This window comes from Pteropus medius, unplaced genomic scaffold (assembly GCF_902729225.1).
Source record: "Pteropus medius unplaced genomic scaffold, Ma_sr-lr_union100, whole genome shotgun sequence".
Classification (NCBI taxonomy): domain Eukaryota; kingdom Metazoa; phylum Chordata; class Mammalia; order Chiroptera; family Pteropodidae; genus Pteropus; species Pteropus medius.
The window spans coordinates 9,697,306-9,719,049 of record NW_024340692.1 but is presented as its reverse complement, the minus strand read 5'-3'; the positions used below and the strand labels follow the sequence as shown (position 1 = coordinate 9,719,049).

Genomic DNA, 21,744 nt, shown 5'->3' with positions numbered 1-21,744 from the left:
GATTGCCATCTCCTTAGAGCAAATATTTATGAAATAAACATCACTTCCCCATAATGCAGTCAGGGAATTTCTGCTTTTCCTTGCACAGTTTGCACTAATTTGAGAAAATACCTAGAAATAACAGATTGGGCTATAATATGTGGCCCATGTTATAAATAAACCCAATAAGTTAAAATCTCACATTTCCCCCAGTAGGGGCCTTTTTTATTTGCCTTCTGAACTGATTCAAACCACCATCATGTTAAAATAGCAAAGTTGCTCCTGTATTTCAAAAACGTGAACCCCATTAACTTGCTGTGGTCCTCAGGGAATCTGGCTTAACACTTTTGATCATAACTTTCTCATCAACTAGAGGCATGTAATAATTAGGTCTTGTTCTCCATACTGTGTATTAACTTTCACAAAAACAAAAGTTCTTTCTGTAAAAAGAGTATCAATTAAAATGCACCTACTGTTGTGGTAAGATTTTAGAAATTAAAATCATATTGATTTAGTATTTGCTCTATTGTTTGTTCCACATTTCTTCCTTGGTTGAATTTTGTGATTTCTTTTGTTTGCTCCTGCAGTTAAGTGCGTTTTTGATTGTGAAATCCTACAGAATATAGAATAAGGCAAACGCATGCTAATCTGCATAATTCTGAGAGAAACTGAACACATAGTAGATCAAATGTAGAACTCACAGTAGATCAAATGTAGAACTCTGGTATGTGTTACAATTTAGCAATTATAAAAGCCACAGCTACTGTTGCAGTAACGAAGTGGACCTTGGAATTCATAACAATGGTGATTAAGTCTTTGCTGACAATTCACTTCATCTTTCACACCTTTGCAACATATTTTACAAGCGGCAAGGGGCAAAATATTAAAGCCAATGAAGATTAGACAAGTTGTAAGCTTTATTGCGCTTAATATCTTTTCATTAAAGCAAAAGGCTCTTGGTTGGGATCCCTAGAGGTTAACATGTCCATAACACTGAACCATCTGACCAGCCAGCCATGCAGAAGTCAGCACCTGGCCTGGATGTTGAAAAGTCTCTCTAGAAGGAAGGAGAGTGTTTAATAAATTAAATAACTAATGAAAGACACAGCCAACAATGACATAGTTACCTCATCTAATTCCATTTCATCTGGACTCTCCCATGGCTTGATAAATTTCCCACGAGATTTCTTCAAAGGCACAATTATTATGTAGTAACCTCTGCATAAGAATGGATAGACAAAATGAGTTTGGTTCAGAGAGAAAAGAAAATGAATATATTCTTAAATCTTCCACAGACCAGTGATTGAGACTGAAGGCAAATTACAGAGATGGAATGACTTGTCCATCAATGACAACCACCTGTTTGTTCAATTTTAAAAACAACATGGATAGACATTTATGCGTGACTTCAAAGATCTTATATGGTCATATCACCATGGCTGACTGGTCTTTATTAGCTATCACAAACAGAGCAGGAGCAGTTTGTCAGGACCCTGTTGCTGGACACATACGAGGTTGGTATATTGAAATCTACCAACACGAGCTGCCGCACCAAATATTTTCAATTTATAATTTTTTAAAGGGCAATGCATAATAAAAATGACTCTTAGTTTATACAATGCCTATATGATGATGATGATAATTTTGTTTACATACCCCTAAAATACTTATTTGGATAAAAATTTAAAAGCAAAAAAATTACTCATCTCACAACAATTATATAAAGATATAAAAGAACTCCCCTTCCTTTCTACCCATCAAATTGTAAACCTAAAGGTAAGTGCGCCAGAAATTTGGAGACAAGCACTACCGAAAGGCCTTCAAAATAGATTGCAATATAATATATCTGTAGGAAGAGACAAAAGTAACTGGTTCTCCAACTGGGAATGGTCAACTAAAATTTAAGCCATGTATAAAGTTACCTGTCCAAAAAGAGATATGGCTTATTTGGAAAATTGTTTTGTAACTTCCATAGAGTGTATACCCTGCTCTTGTGTTCATGGTTAGGGACTCTGCTCATACTGATTTTTGCTAGTAACTATGTGAGGACTTTGTACGAAAGTCATGGCTAACAGACTGATCACTTCTCACTTTCCAGGTATTATATTGAATAGATAATTTCACTTTTCTCTCTAAAAAATCCTATAAGAACAGGTAACAGACAAAGACAAATCCAGAGAGATTAAATCATTGCCCCAGTAAAATCGGATAGTAAGGAGATAGACACCTATGTGTATCTTAACCTTGACAACAGTCTGACTTGTTTTTGTGGCTGTTGATTCATTTCTTCTGTATCATAAAGTATTTATTAAGGACTCCATAAATTTCATAGAAATTTATTTTGAAAATACACATACACACATACACAAACACATACACACTCTTTCTATCTCTCTCTCTCTCTCTCTCTCTCTCTCTCTCTCTCTCACCCGCCACCTCTTTAAAAGAGAAGGCTGCCATACAGGAGAAAGGGACGGCAGGATGGGCACTAACAACCTTATATTACATTATATCACAGAGACCAATAGTGCACACAGGTAGGCCTCTTTCTACTTATCTCAAAGCAAAACCTGTAATAAACTCAGCAAACCTCCTATGATAAAGAATTCTAACCGTAAACAGAGTTAGAGCGACACTGTCCGGTATGGTAACCAGTAACAGTTGTGGCTGTGGAGTGCGAGATATGTGGCTAGTCTAAATTGAGATGTGCTCTAATAATAAAAGACACTGGATTTCAAATACCATGAAAAATGAAAGTAAAATATCTTGGTAATAATTTTAATAGTGATCATATGTTAAAATGATAATATTCTGGATACATTGGGTTAAATGTGATTAAAATTAATTTCATCTTCCTTTGTGCTTTACTATAGCAGCTAGAAAATTAAAAATTTCACATGTGGCTCTCATTATATTTGTTGAATAGTGCTACCCTAGAGTGTTGTGAAAAATGTGGCATCTGGAGATAAATCTGGCCCCAAATTGAGGCTCTGCCACTAATGATCTTAGGCTGATCATTTAACAACTCTAAATATTCTGAAAATTTAAGGTATATATAACACCAGACTGTTATTTTGGAGAAATATAACAAATAAATACAAAATGTTTAGCACAATGTGTGGCACACAGCACTAAACAGATGCCACATTCTGCTGTTCGCTAGTACTGACCACCAAAATGGGAGAAACGCATCCAAACTACCTTATTAAGTAGCACAAAGTGAAATTCCCTGAGATGCTAGTTAAAGAACTTGACAAACATTTTTTTCTCCCTAATCAAAAATTCAAGTCAAACCAGAAGACTATACCAGAACTCTCTCTCCATGGTGCTCTGAGCAAGTAATCAACAGACTCACAGGATCATATCACTCAGCCATTTATTTTCTTTCCTACAAATAATGATGATAATCAAGGAGGATGAGGAGAAGGAAGAGTTAGGGTGTATGAGAGAGGCTAGTATTTTTGTTTTATGATCCAGAGTAAGCTTCCTCCTCTTCCTGTCCTCCCACCACCTGAAGGATTTGCTAAACAAGTCCATCATGTTAAATGAGCATGGAGAAGAGTGACAGGGGATGCAACTGAGCGTACAAAATAACACTGCAGCTGTACTTGATAAACACACTTGTCAGGGAACCTCATGCTTCTCTCTACCAATTGCACAAAGTCAGGACTGGTTCTCTTTGCCTAAAATGATGATAATGCACATTGTCATAGAGCTCCCGTTGTCCTTATTCAGAATCTTGTAAATCAAGGTTAAGTTGATGAATTTTCTTAATTTTTCTTTCTCCTTTCATACTCTGAGTTGCCATTCTTGTACACGAAAAAAGAAGCTGTTCTTCAGCAGCACTCCCCAAGTATTCATATTACTTGCGGTTGGTATAAGAATTGAACAGACTCCCCCTCAGCGATTAACTAACAGTATGGCTAGATATTCATAGCCTTCTCTTTCCACTGATCTCTAAAGCATTCATCTAGAGCAGTCAAAGTGGAGCCTGCTTCAAAGCAGCTCTTGTCCATTGAAAAAATGGGGTGCTGGAAGTTTGGAACACCATATTATAGAAAGTCTTGCCTGGGTCTCAGTTCATACATTTCAACCATGTTCTCTGAAACTATGGCTTTGTAAACACCCATGTGTTTGTCTTTCCTAAAACATAGCTGTCCCCCAAGGATACTGCTTCCCTTATAGACTTTTCAAGTGGTGGTTGTTTATTCATTCCTCTTCCTCCACCCATGAACCTCAGAGTCAGGCTTGGAGTTTCTTTCCTAGGGCTAGCCCATGACCCAACAGGGCTCTCATATTCGTAAACTCTTCCTTTCCAAAGACAACATCATCTATTTGACCTTAGCCCAAAACCTATGATTGCCTTTCTCTGTACCTAAACCCAAGGGGCTGGATACGACTTGAGAAATAATGCACAGGGCACAATAATGCCTTAAATTCATGATCACCAAACTCAGATAAGCCTTCAAAACTGCCTGGCAATCTACCGCAACTTCTTCAGTTACCTAATTCTTCCATTTGACATGATAACTTTTTCTAATGTTCTTCCTTGGCCACAAATCTTGAACCTCCCTACCTCCCCACTATATGATGACCTTATCTCTTATGCACAGAGAAAATAAAAATCTTCAGACAAGAATTCTCTCATTTTCTATCTACCAACTACAAGCCTACCTATATCTGTACACAACAATAATCTCTCCTTTGGGCACGGCAGGACTGGCTCTACTTTTTAAAGCTAATTGCTCTCTTGAATTGGGTCGCAACATCTCACTCTCTTAGGAAGTTTACCATATACCACACCCCTTTTCTCTCATTTATCTCAACTTCTCCTTCCCCATCAGATCCCATCCATTACATAAATAGCTGCCATTTAAAAAAAATAAGACAGACCACATCCCACTCCAGTCATTATTCTCTCTCTTTCCTACCCATTGCTGCCCAAATTCTGAGAAGAGCTGTGTGTTCTTGCTGTTCTTCATTTACCCATCTTCCACTCATTTTCTGGCTGACTATGCTGTAGCTCCTGCCTCATCAGCTCACCTCACTGCCCTTGCCAGGGGCCTCAGTAACCTCAGTAACGTTACATCAAAAGGAGAATTTCTGACCTTCTTCTTTGCTGATCCCTTAGCAGAATCTCAGTGTTGATAAGACCCTCCATGAAACATTCTCAGCCTTTTCTCTGTATCCAACTATCCTTATTTTCTACTTATATCACTTTAACCTTACTTCATCAGCAGGATTTATTATCTGCTACCCAGCTATTAAATGGTGGCATTCCTCAAGGCTTTGACCAAGGACTTCTCTTCACTGCTCTCTTCTTCTTAGGTGATCTCATCCAGCTCGAAGCAGCACTTATTACCTATATACAAGATATTTACAGATTCATATCTTCAGCCCAGAATACTCTTCTGAACTCTATAAGTTTATTCAATTCTAGCTTTATGTCACCATTTCCATGTCACAAAAGTACCTCACATTTACTGTGATTAAAACCAAACAAAAAGCCTTCGAAATAAATTCTCTTCCAATATCATACCACGATCCATTTTACTATACATACCATCAACCTGGGTGTTTCCACTGACAATCTGCTTTTACTCTCTCCCTCCCTCATACCCATCCTACTACCAAGTCCTATAACTTCCAAACACTTTCTGTAGTGTTCTCACCTCTCTGCCATCTCAACTGCCATCACTCAAGTCTGATTCCATTGTCTCATGCTTGTATTGTATTTTCCTTTCCTAACTTTCTCTATTGAGCTTAGACTCACCTAGTCCAGTTTTTGATCAAATCATGTGACTTAAAAAAACTCTGTTGAAATAAAAAAAAATAAATTGCTTTTGGAACTATATCAGTTTTATATATAAATAAAATTAAACTTTATACTTTTTTTGTTGATCTTACTGAAGCCTAGAATTTAGGCTCAAAACACCTCTTTCAACACAGACTTTAACAATTAAACTAATAGAAAAAGAAATAACTTCAGAATCAATATATTTGAAAAGCCCTTGACAACTTATAAAGTAAGCTATGTTTTCCCAGTATATTAGATTTAATTAGATAAGTTAAACCTAACCTTCAGAATTTTAATTATATTAAGTAAAGTTTTACTAATTGTATTTAATACATTATCATCAAGGGGCTCAGCTCCATATAATTATATGGGAAGGCAAACTCTGGTCTTTGTGGCAGTCCCACTTCAAATTCAGCCAGGATTTTTGTATTAGCAGTCTGTATTAACGTTCTCAAACTCATTTAACTGGGAGGTCAAAATCTGTCTCAGGGTTTAATGATGAATGTCATTCCTTTCATAACTTTTGATTTTTTTTTTTTTTGCTATAGTCATTTGGGTATATATTGTTTAAATCAAATTAATTTACCATTGGGAAAAAAGGCAGGTTGAATGCTCTTTCTAGTTTATATGTTTAAATTGAGGTTTTCAATTTTTTTTTAGCTGTGTTGTCAGACAAATTACTTATCTTAAGCCTCATTTTCCTCACTTGTAAAGTGCCAAGTAATACTGACCTGTGGGAAGCTTCTCCCTTTTCCTCTCATCTAAATTCTCTCTTTTTTTTTAGGATTTTAAAATAATTTAAATTTTTTTCCAGTTGGCATACAATATTATAATCATTTAAAGTGTAAAAAACATGGTGATTAGACATATAACTTGTGAAGCCATCACCCCGATAAATCTAGTACCCATCTAACACCATACAGTTATTATGATATTATTGATTATAGTCCTTATGCTACACTATACAGACCCATTACTATGTTGTAACTACAAATTTGTACTTACAAATTTAATCTCTTCCCCCTTTTCATTCAACACCCTCAACCTCCCTCCCATCTGGCAACCACTGAAATGTTCTCTGTTTCTGTTTAGTTTATCTTGTTCTTTAATTCCAAATGTACGTGTAATCATATGGCATTTGTCTTTCTCTGACTTACTTTACTTAGCACAATGCCTTCTAGGTCCATCCATGTTGTTGTAGATGGCAAGATCTCATTCTTTTTTATGGCTGAGTAATATTCCATTGAATATTTGTACCACCTCTTCTTTATCTATTCAGCTATTGATGGACACCCAGGTTGCCTCCATAGCTTGGCTATTGTAAATAATGTTTCAATGAACTCATGAATTCACATGTCCCTTCAAAGTAGTCTTTGGGGTTTGTCTGGATAAATACCCAGAAGTGGCATTTCTGGGTCCTTCATTGTCTTTTGTTATAGCTTTTGTTTTGAAGTCGATTTTGTCTTATATAAGTATTACTCTTCTAGCTTTCTTTTGGTGTATTTTCCATTTTCATGAAATATCTTTTTCCATCCTTCTATTTTCAGTCTGTGTGTTTTTCAATAAGAAGTGAGTCTCTTGTAGGCAGCATATATAAGTATCTTATTTTCTTATCCAGTCAATCTATCTTTTGATTGGAACATTTAATCCATTTATATTTAAAGTAATTATTGATAGATATATAGTTACTGCCATTTTATCATTCATATATTTTCTTTTTTTTTCTTCTTCTTAAAGAAATCTCTCTAATATTCCTGTAATACTGGTTTGGTGGTGATGAACTCTTTTAGCTTTTTCTTGTCTGAGAAGATCTTTTTATCTGTCCTTTGATTCTAAATGATAGCTGGGTAGAGTAGTCTTGGTTTTAGGTCCTTGCTTTTCATCACTTTGAATATTTCATGTCAAACCCTTCTGGTCTGCAAAGCTTCTGTTGAGAAATCAGCTGCCAGTCTTATGGGTGCTCCCTTGTAGGTAACTAATTGCTCTTCTCTTGCTGCTTTTAAGATTCTCTGTCTTTAATCTTTGCCATTTTAATTATGATGTGTATTGGTGTGGACTCCTTAGGTTCATCCTGTATGGTAGGGGTCCCCAACCCCTGAGCCATGGACTGATACCAGTCCGAGACATGCTGGGATCCAGGCCACACAGCAGGAGGTGAAGAGTGGGAGAGCGAGCTGAGCTTCATCTGTATTTGCAGCTGCTCCCCAGCGCTAGCATCACTGCCTCAGCTCCACCTCAGATCATCAGGCATTAGATTCTCATAGGAGCAACGGTCTCTGGTGTCGAAAAGGTTGAGGACTGCTGTCATTTGGGACTCTCTGACCTTCCCAGGCTTGTATGTCTATTTCCTTTGCCAGGTTAGGGAAGTTTTCCATCATTATTTCTTCAAATATGTTTTCAGCTCCAGAAGGAGAAGAGAATGTTGGTATGCTTGATGTTGTCTCTGAGGCTCTTTAAACTACCCTCATTTTTAAATTATTTTTTCCTCATTGCTGTTTCAATTAGGTGTTTTCTGCTACCTTATCTCCTAAATCGCTGATTTGATCCTCTGCTTTAGCTAATCTACATTTGATTCCCTCTAATGTAGTCTTCATTTCAGTTATTGTATCCTTCATTTCTGACTGGTTCTTTTTTCATGGTTTCAATCTCCATTTTTATGTTTTCAGTCTCAATGTTAAATTTCTCAGTGAGTTCATCCACTTTCCCCCTAAGTTCACTGAGCATCCTTATAACCACTGTTTTGAACTCTACATCTGGTAAATTGCTTGTCTCCATTTTGTTTAGTCCTTCTTGTGGAGCTTTGTTCTGTTCTTTCATTTGGGACATGTTTCTTTGTCTCCCCATTTTGTTGCCTCCCTGTGTTTGTTTCTTTGTATTAGGTAGGGCTGCTATGTTTCCTGGTTTTAGAATGGCCTTATGTAGATGTCTGTGGGGCCCGGTGGCGGAGTCGTCCCGTGGTCCCTACCTGGGTGCTACAAGCGTGTCCCTTGTAAGAGTTGTGTGTGCCTTCCTATTGTAGCTGAGCTTTGGTTGCTGTTTGCACATCAATGAGAAGGACTGACCCTCAGACTGATTGATTTAGAGGACTGGCTGTGACCTCAGTGGAGGAGCCGTTGTGCAGGAGCTGACCTGATGAAGTAGGATTCACTTTAGCAGGGCTCTGGTGCCTGATTTTTCTGCTCTTTGGGTGTGTTGTCCTCTGATGCAGTTTTAGGTGGTGTTCTGACACCATCTGAAGCCATCCATTTGGTGTGTTACATCTTAGGGCCTCCTGGGAAAGGTTAAGTTTAGCTGTAGTTTATGTCTTGCCACTAGTGCCGGGTTTGGGGCTGCTTAACAAAAGGTGTGGGGCATGTTGAGACCAGATGCTGTTTGTTTGGGTTTTTTGAACCTTTGAGAGATTTTAGAAAAGTCTGCAGCATGAGCCAAGACAGGCCATTTGTATGGAAAAGCCACTGCAAGCAGCTTGGGTGGGCTCTCAGGTTAAGAGGGGTGGGGTCTCAGGGATCTCCAGGGTGGGGTGGCCAGCATTAGCCAGGTTGAGGGAGACTTAAATATGGTGGCCACCTGCATCTTCACATCTGGAGGGGGTAGGGCTCAACAAAGAAACAATGGCCTCTGCCAGCACTTCTATCTGGGAGAAAAAGCTGCTCCTCCAGCCCTCACCCTGAAGCCAGACAACCCAGTTCCTCCCTGTATGTCCCCGGTGCCTTTCAATCCACTGTACCAATGCTGGAGCTCAGAGCGAGTGTCTATCAGCGAGTAAGAAGAATGTCTGTGACTCCAGTGGCTCTCTGTCTTTAGTTTACAATCTCTACTGTTTCTCACAGCCAGAACTTGTAGGGACTTTTGTTCTTGGCACTGGAATCCTAGGCTGTGGAGCCCAGTCTAAGACCGGGACCCCTCACTCCTCTGGGGGGACTTTCGCAGCCAACATATACCTTCTGATTCTCAACAGCCACATGCAGGTTTGGGACTAGCCCGTTCCATTTCTCCAATCCTTTTACCAAAGTCAAAGTGGCCTCTTCTGTGTGTCCCCAGTTGTAGGACTTCTGTTCAGCTAGACCTAAGGAAACTCCTCATGTTGGCTGTCCTGTAATTTAGTTGTAATTTTGATGTGGAGTGAGAGGAGGCGAGCACAGTGTTTACCTACTCCGCCATTTTCACCAGGACATTTTCGAAATTCTTACAGCAGAGTGCTGACTTTATTGCACCATGACATTTATCCATTTCCATGATCTATGGCCATGCATATGTACCTGGTTACTTTTGGTACCAAGGTTTGTCTGGGACAGTTCTGTTGATGCCTACTTGTCACGGAATTCTTAATTACTGAGCAGTTGTCCTAGAAAAAAACTCTCCTTGCTTGGCCAATAAATTCTATAACCATGGATCAATATGTGGGCTCCGAAGCCAGACTGCCTGCATCATTCGAATCTTGCTTCTCTGGTTCTGCTACCGTGTTGCCAGAACAAGTTAGCTCTCCTGGAAACTTTCTCTGCTATAAAATGAAAAGCATTCTTCTTGTGAAGATCACATTTGTTAAGATGTGCAATGTCCTTTGACCAGCACCTAGTAAGAACCTTTGTCACTATTAACTATTATTATATCAACTATATGATCTTGGCCAGGCTGCTTAGAGACTTTGGGCTTCATTTTACTCACCTGCAAATGGGGAGAAGAATACTGACCTCACAGGGTTATTGTGAGGCTTAACTAAACTACTCTAATATCTTCGGTACATTATAAAGCAAATTTAAGCTTTTAAGACTTCAGCTGACAACATGTGATGGATAATATCTCATTAAACATTAAATCGTTAATACATCAATTCAATAAACTGTTAATAGTGGTGACACAAATTTTATGAAGCAGCTTTATAAGCCATGCTTCCAACAGTATCTTTTTTAAAGTAGAGAATCTGAAAGCCAAATCAGTAAGACTAAAAAAATTTAAATTTTCATAAGACACTATTCTTCATTTCTGTTTTTCTAAATATAAAGTGGTTACTAGAAAATAAATTTATATTTGGTGCTTTCCGGCAGCTTTTTCTCTTAATACAATCTGTTTGGTACATTTATTTTTTTCTTACCATCCAGAGTAAAATCCTGCTCTATAAAGTCATAGAAGTTCTCTCTGTGACCACAATTTGCTTCTCAAGAATAGTGGCCTGGCTAGATTTCCTCACTGGTGCTCTGCCTCCTAAATGTATTCAAATAGAAGGCTGAAGCACCACAAAATTCCTGGTACCACGACCTGCAGTACCCACAAACTGTTTCATGAGAAATTCAGCCTTTCCCTGAGGGTGCGCCTCTGCTTCTGTACCACGCGTCACACACACACACACACACACGAATGGATAAGCAAGGAGCTATGTCTGCATTACATTTACAAGAGAGATTTATTCTTAAGTGGTGAGGAATTAGGGGTAGTAATCAAAACCTTCCCGATTATCTTGGCCAGAAATGAGAAAGGCATGGTTTCCGCTGATAAACAAAATAGCTCATCAATCACCAAAACTGCATTTCGCTAGAAAACAAATTAAGAAGTCTTTTTCTGGATAGCTTTCACCTAAATAAAAGCAACCTGCCCCACAGCTCTGGAATCAATTGTTTCCTTCCCTCATTTCACCCACAAATATTCAACATTTGTTGAATCTGCATTCCAAACTCTACTTTCCACTCTGATTTCTAAACTTGCCAGTTACTAGAAGTGGCACAGCATGGCACACAGCTTCCTGTAATATTTGACCATGTCACATGAACTAGTCTAGAAGAAAGGATGGGTAATGTTATGCTATTATACTTGTAACAGCCCTCCAAATATAAATTATCTAGGTTTTTTTTCTTTTGCTAACTGGAGATTTGCTTTTTCATTTCCTATAGTTCTGATACATTTCCTACTTGAGTACTTTTCTAGTTTAGTCTTTGCTCTTTTCTTTTCCCCAGAGTGACTAGAATATATTTCTGAGAATCTTAATTCATTTCTAGAATATAATTTTTTTTCTATGACACAAAGTTTGCTTTCTTTTTCTGTTTCATAATGTTCTCCTTCCTTTGTTACTAATGTTTTACCCTTTTTATGATTCCTACTTCAAATATAGGAGGAAGTACATAAATAAAACAAAAAGAAAAATTGAACAAGCTAAAGAAAAACACTAAAATACAGACTATATTCTGCAATATTCAGAAGTTGGAAAATGAAAAAAAGTCTACCACCAGTGGACTAAAACACCATTTCCCAAAGGTTCTAACACATTCTACCAAGCCGATTGGGTAAATAAATGTCCATTAAAGATAATTTTTTTCATTTAAATGAAGTCTTGAAAACTAATAGTAAATACTGCAGAATATACTATACTATTTTCTTATTTCGACTGCTCCTTCCCTGAAGACAGTACATGTTTTTGAATGGATTGAGTTTATAGTCCATATCTTTTCCCTGTTCTTTCAGTGTTTGCAACTATTTTACTTTTAAATCTTACTCATCCTTCAACACTCAGATTAAATATTAGCTCCTTTCAGATACCTCCTCTGACATCAAAGTTGAGCTAAAACCATACTTATGTTTCTACAGTACCTGACAGTGCTCACCATATTATATTCACATTATCTTTTTCTTGTATCTGTTCTTCCACTGTAAATTAGGGCTTTATCTCAGTCATCTTTCTATTCCTAGACTTAGCACTGGCAATATAGTGTGTATAGACTTTACGTTCATTGAATGGCAACTAAAAAGTCTTAATGGATGGAGAAGATGTAGACTAGTCTTTATCTTGTTTCCGCATTATGCTCTCTTCTGTTTGAAATGGTGTCTCCCCACACCCATGGCCATGTATCAGATAACTTCTTTTCATTCATTAAACCTCAGCTTAAGTGTCACTTTCTCCAGGATCCCTGAATCAGTAAATGGAGATTGGGAACCTCTCTTGTGGCCTCCACTATTTTTCTAATCTTTGGTATCAAAGGACTCCACTTTGACTGAACTTTTACTTGTCCAAATTGTACAATTAACCGTGTTGTATAAGAGCAATAAAAAAGTCTATGTTATTTCTACTAAATCCCTGAAACATTGCCTGGCACTATGGGGGAAGATCAAAAAAATATCAACAGAATATTTAAATAAATCAGTGAATAAATATAACCTCATATTCATGTTAAATTGTGTTAGGATAAAAATTGTACTAATATTCCATTCTCATTTTCAGTTTTATAAAAAACTGAATGTTATAAAAAGACGAGTGAACAAAAATAGAGAACTTATTACTCAGTGAATTTATTTTAGTAATCTTTTAGAAATTCCATCATCTGGTTGAAATTTGCCAATTATTTTATCAAATAAATAACAAAGTTTTCTCAGGAAGGATTGTTTTGGCTGAGTCTAAAGTGCCCAAATTTATCACTTTTTCCGAAATTTCATAAATGGCACAATTTTAAAACTTCTTGTTTATAATTTTCGTTCTTAATGGCTTGTTTTTCACTCACCCTCTTGAAGTTTTCTGGAGTTGGAAATTTCTCACTGTACCTACTTTCTTAAAAATTCCTTTGCTCTGACCCTGACTCAGTTTTCCTAACTTTCTAATGATCCCTACTCTGTGTCTTCTATTTGCTCTCTTCTTCCTAGTGAGACCTTTACTTTTAGCCTTTTGCTTCATAGTTCCACCTCATTGTCTCGGTGAGTCTATCTCCTCCCATAAAACCATTGTTGCTCCATTAACGATCCTCAAATGTCTATCTTTATTTCTATTTTTTTAAGCCCATGTCTCCAACTAGATATTTTACTGACAGCACAATGTACAACATATACAAAATTAAACTCAATTTCCTCGATTTTTCTTTTTTTAAAACCTTTAGGATGAGTGGCAGCATCATTCACTTTGTTATCCAAGCTCAGACTCCATCTATGAGGCTTCTGTCTGCCTCAATTCCTTCATTAAAATAGCTACCTATTCCTACTGTACTATTGCTCTGGTTTGCCTCTTCATTCTAGTTATATCATCACCATTGTACTTCAGAATCTTTTTATTTGCCTAGCATCAACTAACTGTGTGATGAATTCCCACCAATTCTCACTATGTTGCTCTAATTCCTCCAACATACACCTTTAGGAGCGATGTTCTCTAAGAACTGTCCTAAATCAAGTCAGCTTACTACTGAACATATAGGCTCTATGGGTCTATAAACTATGTATAAATGCCTCTTGACCTCCAAGAGGTTTGACCTCCGAGTCTTTCATAGTGAGTTTCATTTAAACTTGATTATGTGAGACAGAAGAAATAAGGAAGGATCTAGTCTTATCCCAAGCAGGGTGTAACACAGTGTCGAACAGGCAGTAAACACTCAATAAACATTTCCTAAAATGGAAAAAAGGAAACTTGGATATTATATAAATGGTACCATGCCACACTACCGCATAAAAACCTTTAATGAATTTTCATTGTCTACAGGATTTAATCCTGACTTCTGAGCATAAGTTGGCTCTTGTATACCTCTCCCACCATGCTTAGATGGGCACTCCGGGCTCCAGCCTTACCTAATCACTTGATTCCTTTACTAACGGGCCTTTAAATATAATCTTCTCACTCTAATTTTTTGTATCCCTCTTATTTGTCCTTCAAGATTAAATTCAGAAACTTCCTTGATCCATTCCATTCTGGTTTGCTCTTAAGATAGAGTATCACTCCACTGTTAGCACGTATTACATCTACTTCCTTATATCCTCCACTCTATGGTAAGCTCTTTCAAGATAGAGACCACATCCTTTTTATTCTCCAGGCCTACCACAGTGCTCATACTTAGTACACTTCAGTGAAAACACTGTTTTCTTCTACTGGCTGCAATCAACTAGCTATATACAGCCAACAAATTCCTGAATTAACTGGATTTAATTTTCTACTTCAGGCCCATTGGCTTATACACTGTGCTCCATCCAAACCAGAAAACTTGCATTTTCTAAGTTACATGTTTTTTCCAGTAGCATTCACAACTTTAACTTGTATCTTTCTATCTTTCTCTCTTTCAGCACCTGTATAAAATATTAGTGCCATATACCATGTTTGTTTATCTAATTTCCTAAAATTTCTTTCAGCTTTATAATACTTTTTAAGACTTCCTAACAATTATAATATTTTGCCAGATATTAGTTATTCAACCATTCAGCTTATTCTATATATTATGACATAAACTCCTTCATAGTAACGGCCATGTTCTATTTGCTTTTCTATCTCCCCTAAGTTATATTATTCCTGGAACACAGAAAACACCCAGTGTTAAATTAATGATAACCTGTGTTGTAATGAATGCCAGAACACAGTGCAACAGAACTTAAATGACAAAACTGTGAGCCTAGGCAGAAGAATCTTTTACCTTACGTACAACAATATATTCCTTTATAACCATTATAATACTGAGATTTAACTTTCCTTTTTTGCTTACTGGCATTCCTATCCTGCAGCCCTAACTCTTCAGTCCACTTACTTTATATTTTCATTTACAGGTACTTCAGGCAGTTGCACAGTAATCATGCCATCCAAGTTGGTCTTCCCAATGAAGGCAGGCTTGGTACGTAGTACGTCTGGTGCGGTCTTCGCTGTTACCCTGTGCTGCAGCCCACCAGCACTGTTTCCACGATTTGTCAGCACAAACGAATATGACTTCTCAGGCTTCAGGTTGACAATTAACTTCTGTGTAGCTCGGCCATCCACTTCTTCTACCATCTTCCCATCATCATAAAGAATCTAGAGTGGAATAACCCATCATAGAGATTTGGTTATCAGAGAGGCGATGCATATTTTCTAAACTAATGTGCACTTGCTTATAGAAAATGCATGTCAGCTCAATTCTAATATGGGATGATTCCTAAGCCTGTAAGTGTTCACAAATTCTAGAGAGTGCATCAGTTTTTATTTCAGTTCTTTCTATACAATGATATAATGTTTCTAACTCTAGCAAAAATACACAAAGAAATGCACAATAACTTTTCAATATTTGACTTGTCAGTTGTATGTGACAGAAATGAAATGAGTGCAGAAGTGATTCAGATTTTCGATATATTATCCACATCTTTTTTCTAAACGTTTCCATTCCTGTTCCTAAACATATTTTAACTTTCAAAAATGTTTCTCTATTCTTTATTTCACTTATTTCAGACTTGTGCTCCTTGCTAGCATCTCTGTCTCTCTCAAAGGAGTTTAAACTCTCAACTCGAGTTTAAAATGTGCAAAGAATTTAGGCCAGTAAACACATTTTTTAAATCCCAGGATATTGCATTATACATAAGTAGAAACCATGCAAATTTCATTTTCTGGTAGAAAAAGAAAAGCAGTACCTTAGATGTAAAAAGTTCGACTTAGGAATAGGAGGCGACCTACAAACTAAGGCCAGCACTGGGTTTGAGCTCCTGCCTTCTCTTAAGAGTGGAAAGGTCACACTGCCAAAGTGCCAGACTTAGGGTGTTATGTGAAAGCCACGAATGAGACTAGCAAGTATGTGTGGTCAAATCACAGCAGCCTTTATGCTTTGTAAGTGACTTACCCAGGTGAACTGCCCCCTCCACTTTTACCCGTGATTCCTTATGCATTAGAAAAGAACTTACTTTGAAAGGCATGGCAGAATTATAATTCTCTGGAATCTCCCAAGACAGTAGCACTGAAGTCTTCATTACTGCTTTGACATGAAAATTTTTTGCAAACACTGCTGGAAAAGAAAAAACAGTGTATTTAAACTACTCCTAAAAACCATGACCTGTCCTTTTCCACCATGGACCACAGGGTTTAAGCTAGATGCTTTCTACTTCGATCAGAGAGAGAAGTGTGATTCGCCTACCTGTTCAGAGCATTCATTTAAATACCTCATTCTCATACAGATCTTTTCTTTCTCTCCATTTCAGTCAACTATATTTTGTTTTCCTTACCTGAGGACATTGGGGTGCTGTCAGCCAGACTTGCTTGGCATTGTGTAACTGAAATCTAAGGCATCCAAAACATATTAAGTTTCATATACTTTACCTTTTTGCTTTTGCTGAACCTATTAATATGAATGGGTCGATCAGTTATTTATAGCTTCAAAATACTGATTTCCAAAAGACCGACATTCCTTTAAAGGAGGAAGGCCATAGCAGACAAATCCTACCTTGATCCACAGGCAGTGTCCTGAACTGGACACTGGGACTATATGGCCCGGGCCCTTTGCTCGTGTGAGCACGTACTTTTACATCATATGTGGTATCTGGTTTTAAGCCACTGAGTGTCATAGTGGTGTCAGCGGGAACAATAAGCTGCTCCATTGGAAGAAGAGGGATGTTGATATCCCTATACAGAAGGGTATACTTGGTGATAATGCCATTTCTCTCTGCCAAGACAGGAGGCTGCCAAGATAATTGGACGGAAGTTGAAGTGGTGCCTTCTGAGTGGAGGTTTTGAGGGAATCCAGTTGGGACTTCTTCTGGAACAGAAATCTCCTTCACCATCTCCTCCCCAAAGCCCACTTTGTTTCTGGCTGAGAGCCTGAAGATATATGATGCTCCTTTGTGGATGTCTGTAGCTGTAAAGTGATCTTCTTTTTCAGAGAATTCAAGAGTAGTGAGTGGCTCCATATCCTTCCGGCCAAATTTCAGACGGTAGCCCTGAAGAGGTCCAAATGTGTCCACAGGGGGGTGCCACTGAATGAGAGCAGTATTCATCTGAGTATGGTTAATCAGGAGCCGCGGTTTCCCTGGAACTGAAGCACACAGGATGGAGTGGTAAGATCAACCTATGTGGATGCTTGCATTCCAATCACTGCTGAATAGAAATACCATTCTGTGGGCATTCCCATTTCTTTACTTAAAAGAAAGTCAATGCTTGGTCTTTATACTAGTGCAGAAATTTGCTCCTTCTCTATTAAGCTTGGTTGAGATACCATAATTTGATAATGAACACATTTGATAATGAAAATAGGAACAAATGAAATAATAATATAAGGAACTGTTTTTAATATCTTCACATTTCATACCTTCACACATGAAGGTTCATGGCACAGAGAAATGAATCCAAGTAAAGGTTAGCCAATTAGATACAGCTAATAATAATAATTATAACATATTTAATTATTGGTTACATGGAATGTATCAGGCATTGTGCTAAGAGCATTACATGGAGTATCTCATTTGATTTACATTTCTCACTATATGTTCTTAGATATTATCTTCATTTTTTATCAGAAGAAAATAAAACCCAGAAAGAGAGAACACTGTGCAAGGTCAGACATGTAATAAGAAAACAAGCTATAATATAAACTCAGGTCCATCTGAATCCATAGCCCAAACACTTAACTATTCTTTTATGCCGCTTATAAGTTTTTTTAAAAAGCAGTTCAAAATAACATTGTTTTGACTCACTGTAGATCTAATTTGCAGTTCTTGTTTATACCATTTATACCAGTCATCAACATCAAGTTCTTTATCTATAAAATGGGACTTACATTAAGACCTACCCCATACTGCTGTTGTGAATACTAAGTGAGAAAATGAATGCAAAAATCTTAGCACGAGTTTTATACTTCATCAATATTAATCATAATTATTAATATTCTGAATATTAAGCTTTTATAGTCAGGGGCTAATTCCCATAATTATATAACTTATTTCTTTTCAAGTTAAAACAGATATGTGAAAAATTCTAATCTACTCATTTAATAGATTATTACAACTGTAATTTTTTTTAATGGAGAGCAATTATTCCTGGAATCCACAGAGATGGACAGAAATAAACACAACAGAGCCATGTTTCTTTAGGAATAGTCCAAAGATAGAGGGCGAAGAAGCATTATCACCAGAATCAAAACTAAGCCAAGTTAATAGAAAGGGGAAGAGAGATGATAGAAAGGCAGGAAAGCTTACACTAATGGGAATCAGACAATTAAAAATAGTATCATGGGGACATAGATAAAAATAAGCAAACAACAATAAAAAGATGATGAAACAATACACACAATATTAACCTCAGAAATGACCTAGTTATCCTGTTCGTTTATATATTTTAGAAAGGTGGAACCCTAGTGGTAGCATGCTTTACCAGGAACACATTAAGATATTTCTGTCCTTCACCAATGAAGTAATAGTTTTATTTCACATGCTGGGTAGGTTCATAGTAAGTTCATATAATTCAGCTAATCCATAATGTATAGAAAGAATATTTCCTAAAGTTTGTAATGGCATTATATATGTGTGTGTGTTGAGGGTTGGCCTATGAACCAAATCAAACCAAGTCAAAAATTGTGTACTCATTGTTTCTCAGGAAAATACACATCCAGAGATCTTTACAATCAACTAAGAAACTCTCAAAACACAGCCCAGTCACAGTTGGAGAGTGTTCGAATTATTCCATTTACTGTAGTCTCCCTTTATCCATAATTTCATTTTCTGTGGTTTGTTACTCTCAATCAACCATAGGCTGAAAATATTAAATAGAAAATTACAGAAATAAGCAATTCATAAATTTTAAATTGTGTGCTGTTCTAAGTAACCATGATGAAATCTTGAGCTATCCCACTTCATCTCTCCAAGGATGTGATTCATCTCTTTGTCTGGTTTCTCCACACTGTAATAGTTCCCACCTATTAGTCCCTTGGTAACCAATTCAGTTATCGGATCACCTGCCTGTGGTATCACAGTGCTTGTGTACAAGTAACACTTATTTTATTTAATAATGGCCTCAAAGCACAAGAGTAGTGATGTTGGCAATTTAGATATGCCAAAGAGAATTCATAAAGTGCTTCCTTTAAGTGAAAAGGTGAGTACAGTACAATATATTTTGAGAGAGGCCACATTCATATAACTTTTATTACAGTATAGTATTTGACTTTTTCTATTTTATTATTATCGTTAATCTCTTACTATGCCTAATTTATAAATTAAACTTTATCATAGTTATGTATACATAGGAAAAAACATAGTATATGTAGGGTTTGGTCCTAACCGTGGTTTCAGGCATCCACTGCCTGTCTTGGAATATATCTCCCGTAGATAAGGGGTAACTACTGCATTTTAATTTTAAAGATATTTTAAATTATTTTCATTTAAAATCATTTTAATGTAGACATTGGCAGGCATCCTTAATTTCCTTTTATGTGTGCATAACATTTACAAGATATGCCCATTAAAATGTCAATGATGTCAAGGATTAAACACTTGAGACTCCACTGAGGAAAAAAAGGGCTTTCAGTAGAGGATACATCATTCAATAAATAAAACCCAGTTGAAAATATTGGGTAGAAACATAACTATTAATTCTCAACATTTTCCAGATACAATATATTTTATTAAATATATTTATCAAAATTTTCTAAAGCTCTAGTTTCAATAATTTTACATACACTGTACATCTTTACATCTTATTTCTATAAGATACATGTAAAGTAGGATAAATAAAACACTTTTAAATTTCTTGATATAAACCACAAATAGTGTTGCATTCCAATATTTGTCAGCCATATAAAATTATGTTTTTATTATCTGGTATTTCACTTGATAATATTGCTGTGGCATAAATTTGAAGAAATATAATAAGCCAGTAAATTCTAAGAGAAAAGGTCACTGGCCTTATGAAAATGTAAAATATTCTTCTGTGGTAGTCAAGGCTTCGACTGGACTACTATCTTTTGATCTTTTTATTTTTCTTTTCTTTTTTTGATGCTGGCATGCCCTTTCTTGTTCAGGGATATACACGCTGTGGGCTTGGAATCATGGGATCAAAGTAATGCTTTAGGACTAGGAGTTCTGACTTACTAATTTCCATGCTGCGTCAGGAGCATCTCAGTCTGCTCTCCATTCAGCCTACAGCAGTCATTCTTTCCCCTGGCAGAAGTTTCCTTAAGCCTGAAAACTATGACACAACCAGTCTTGAAGCCCAAGATATACAAGTAAAGGATTTGAGGAGGAAATGAATGCTGAGGTAGCTCAGGGAAGAACTCCGAAGTTCTTGCCTCAGGAGAGGCTAGCCAAATGAAGGGAATGACTAAAAGTACCACGGTATGTGAAGGATAGAATCAGTTTAAATTGGTGTGAGGGTTCAGGGCAGTTGTGATATTTCATCCAGGGAGTAACAGATAGAAAAAAGGAAAATAAATGAGGAGAGTCTACAACACTGCATTTATGTTTAAAAGAAATTCTCCAAATCATATATTGGCAATGAAATCCATTTCATTTCTGATTTCTAGAAACTCTGTGTATGAAACATTTACCATCTACTTTGTGGAAAAACTTATATACTGGCATACAGCCTTTTGGGTGGAAAAATAAAGATGGATAATGCAGGGTCCATGTCTTCTGATCAATGCATATTCTCGGTGGGGAAATGAAGATGTGTAGTAGATGATATGCATGTGGAGCTTGACTCAAAGTTTCTGATGCCTAGGGTTATTGTGTGGACCACTCTTAAAGGCCATACAGCAGTTGGATTAATGGTTCTGCTTACTCCATCGTAGGAGCTGGAGAGTTGGCAAGATGAAAGAGTATTAAATTAATACTCAGGAGAGCCTGGAGGCCATACCTAGCAGTGTCTTAGTGAACATATTAGAAAGAATAGAGAGAGCCCAGCTGCACAGTAAATAAGCTAACTCTAATTTACGTCATGCCGTGTGTGTGTGTGTGTGTGTGTCTGTGTGTGTGTATAAAATCTCTTCTCCCTTTCCTTTTTTAATTCTCCTTATTCCTTTACTACATTCTCCCATCTTAAAAATCTTTCAGGACTTCAAACATGGTATATATGTGATGCCGCCCTTTACTTCTTAGCAATAGCAATTGCTGGAGATCAACCAAGACATTCAGTCCCGATAAGCTTTAAACTTAGCCTTAATTTAACCTAGCACTTAAGAAGAAACGATCATAAGTGACTGGCCTACGTTTATTACTTCCAAATTCTCCATGTCAGAGTCATCTTTTTTATCATCCTTAAACATAGCTTCTCAGCAGTGAAATTTACTTAAAAATAT

General features: G+C 37.0%; 1 protein-coding gene across 20 annotated transcripts in view; it reads right to left on the bottom strand.

The window, feature by feature from the left end:
• Positions 1–21,744, bottom strand: part of PTPRD (protein tyrosine phosphatase receptor type D) — a 467,045-nt gene that overhangs the window by 132,326 nt on the left and 312,975 nt on the right. For 8 of the 20 annotated variants that reach the window (XM_039877795.1, XM_039878308.1, XM_039878028.1 and 5 more), the window contains 4 exons: positions 16,906–17,493; positions 16,370–16,470; positions 15,253–15,512; positions 1,107–1,197 (listed from right to left, as the gene is read on the bottom strand). In XM_039877795.1, the coding sequence (XP_039733729.1) occupies positions 1,107–1,197; positions 15,253–15,512; positions 16,370–16,470; positions 16,906–17,493 (1,040 nt within the window). The remainder of the gene's footprint in view (positions 1–1,106; positions 1,198–15,252; positions 15,513–16,369; positions 16,471–16,905; positions 17,494–21,744) is intronic. The other 12 variants (XM_039877948.1, XM_039878314.1, XM_039878733.1 and 9 more) reach the window with 2 other exon arrangements.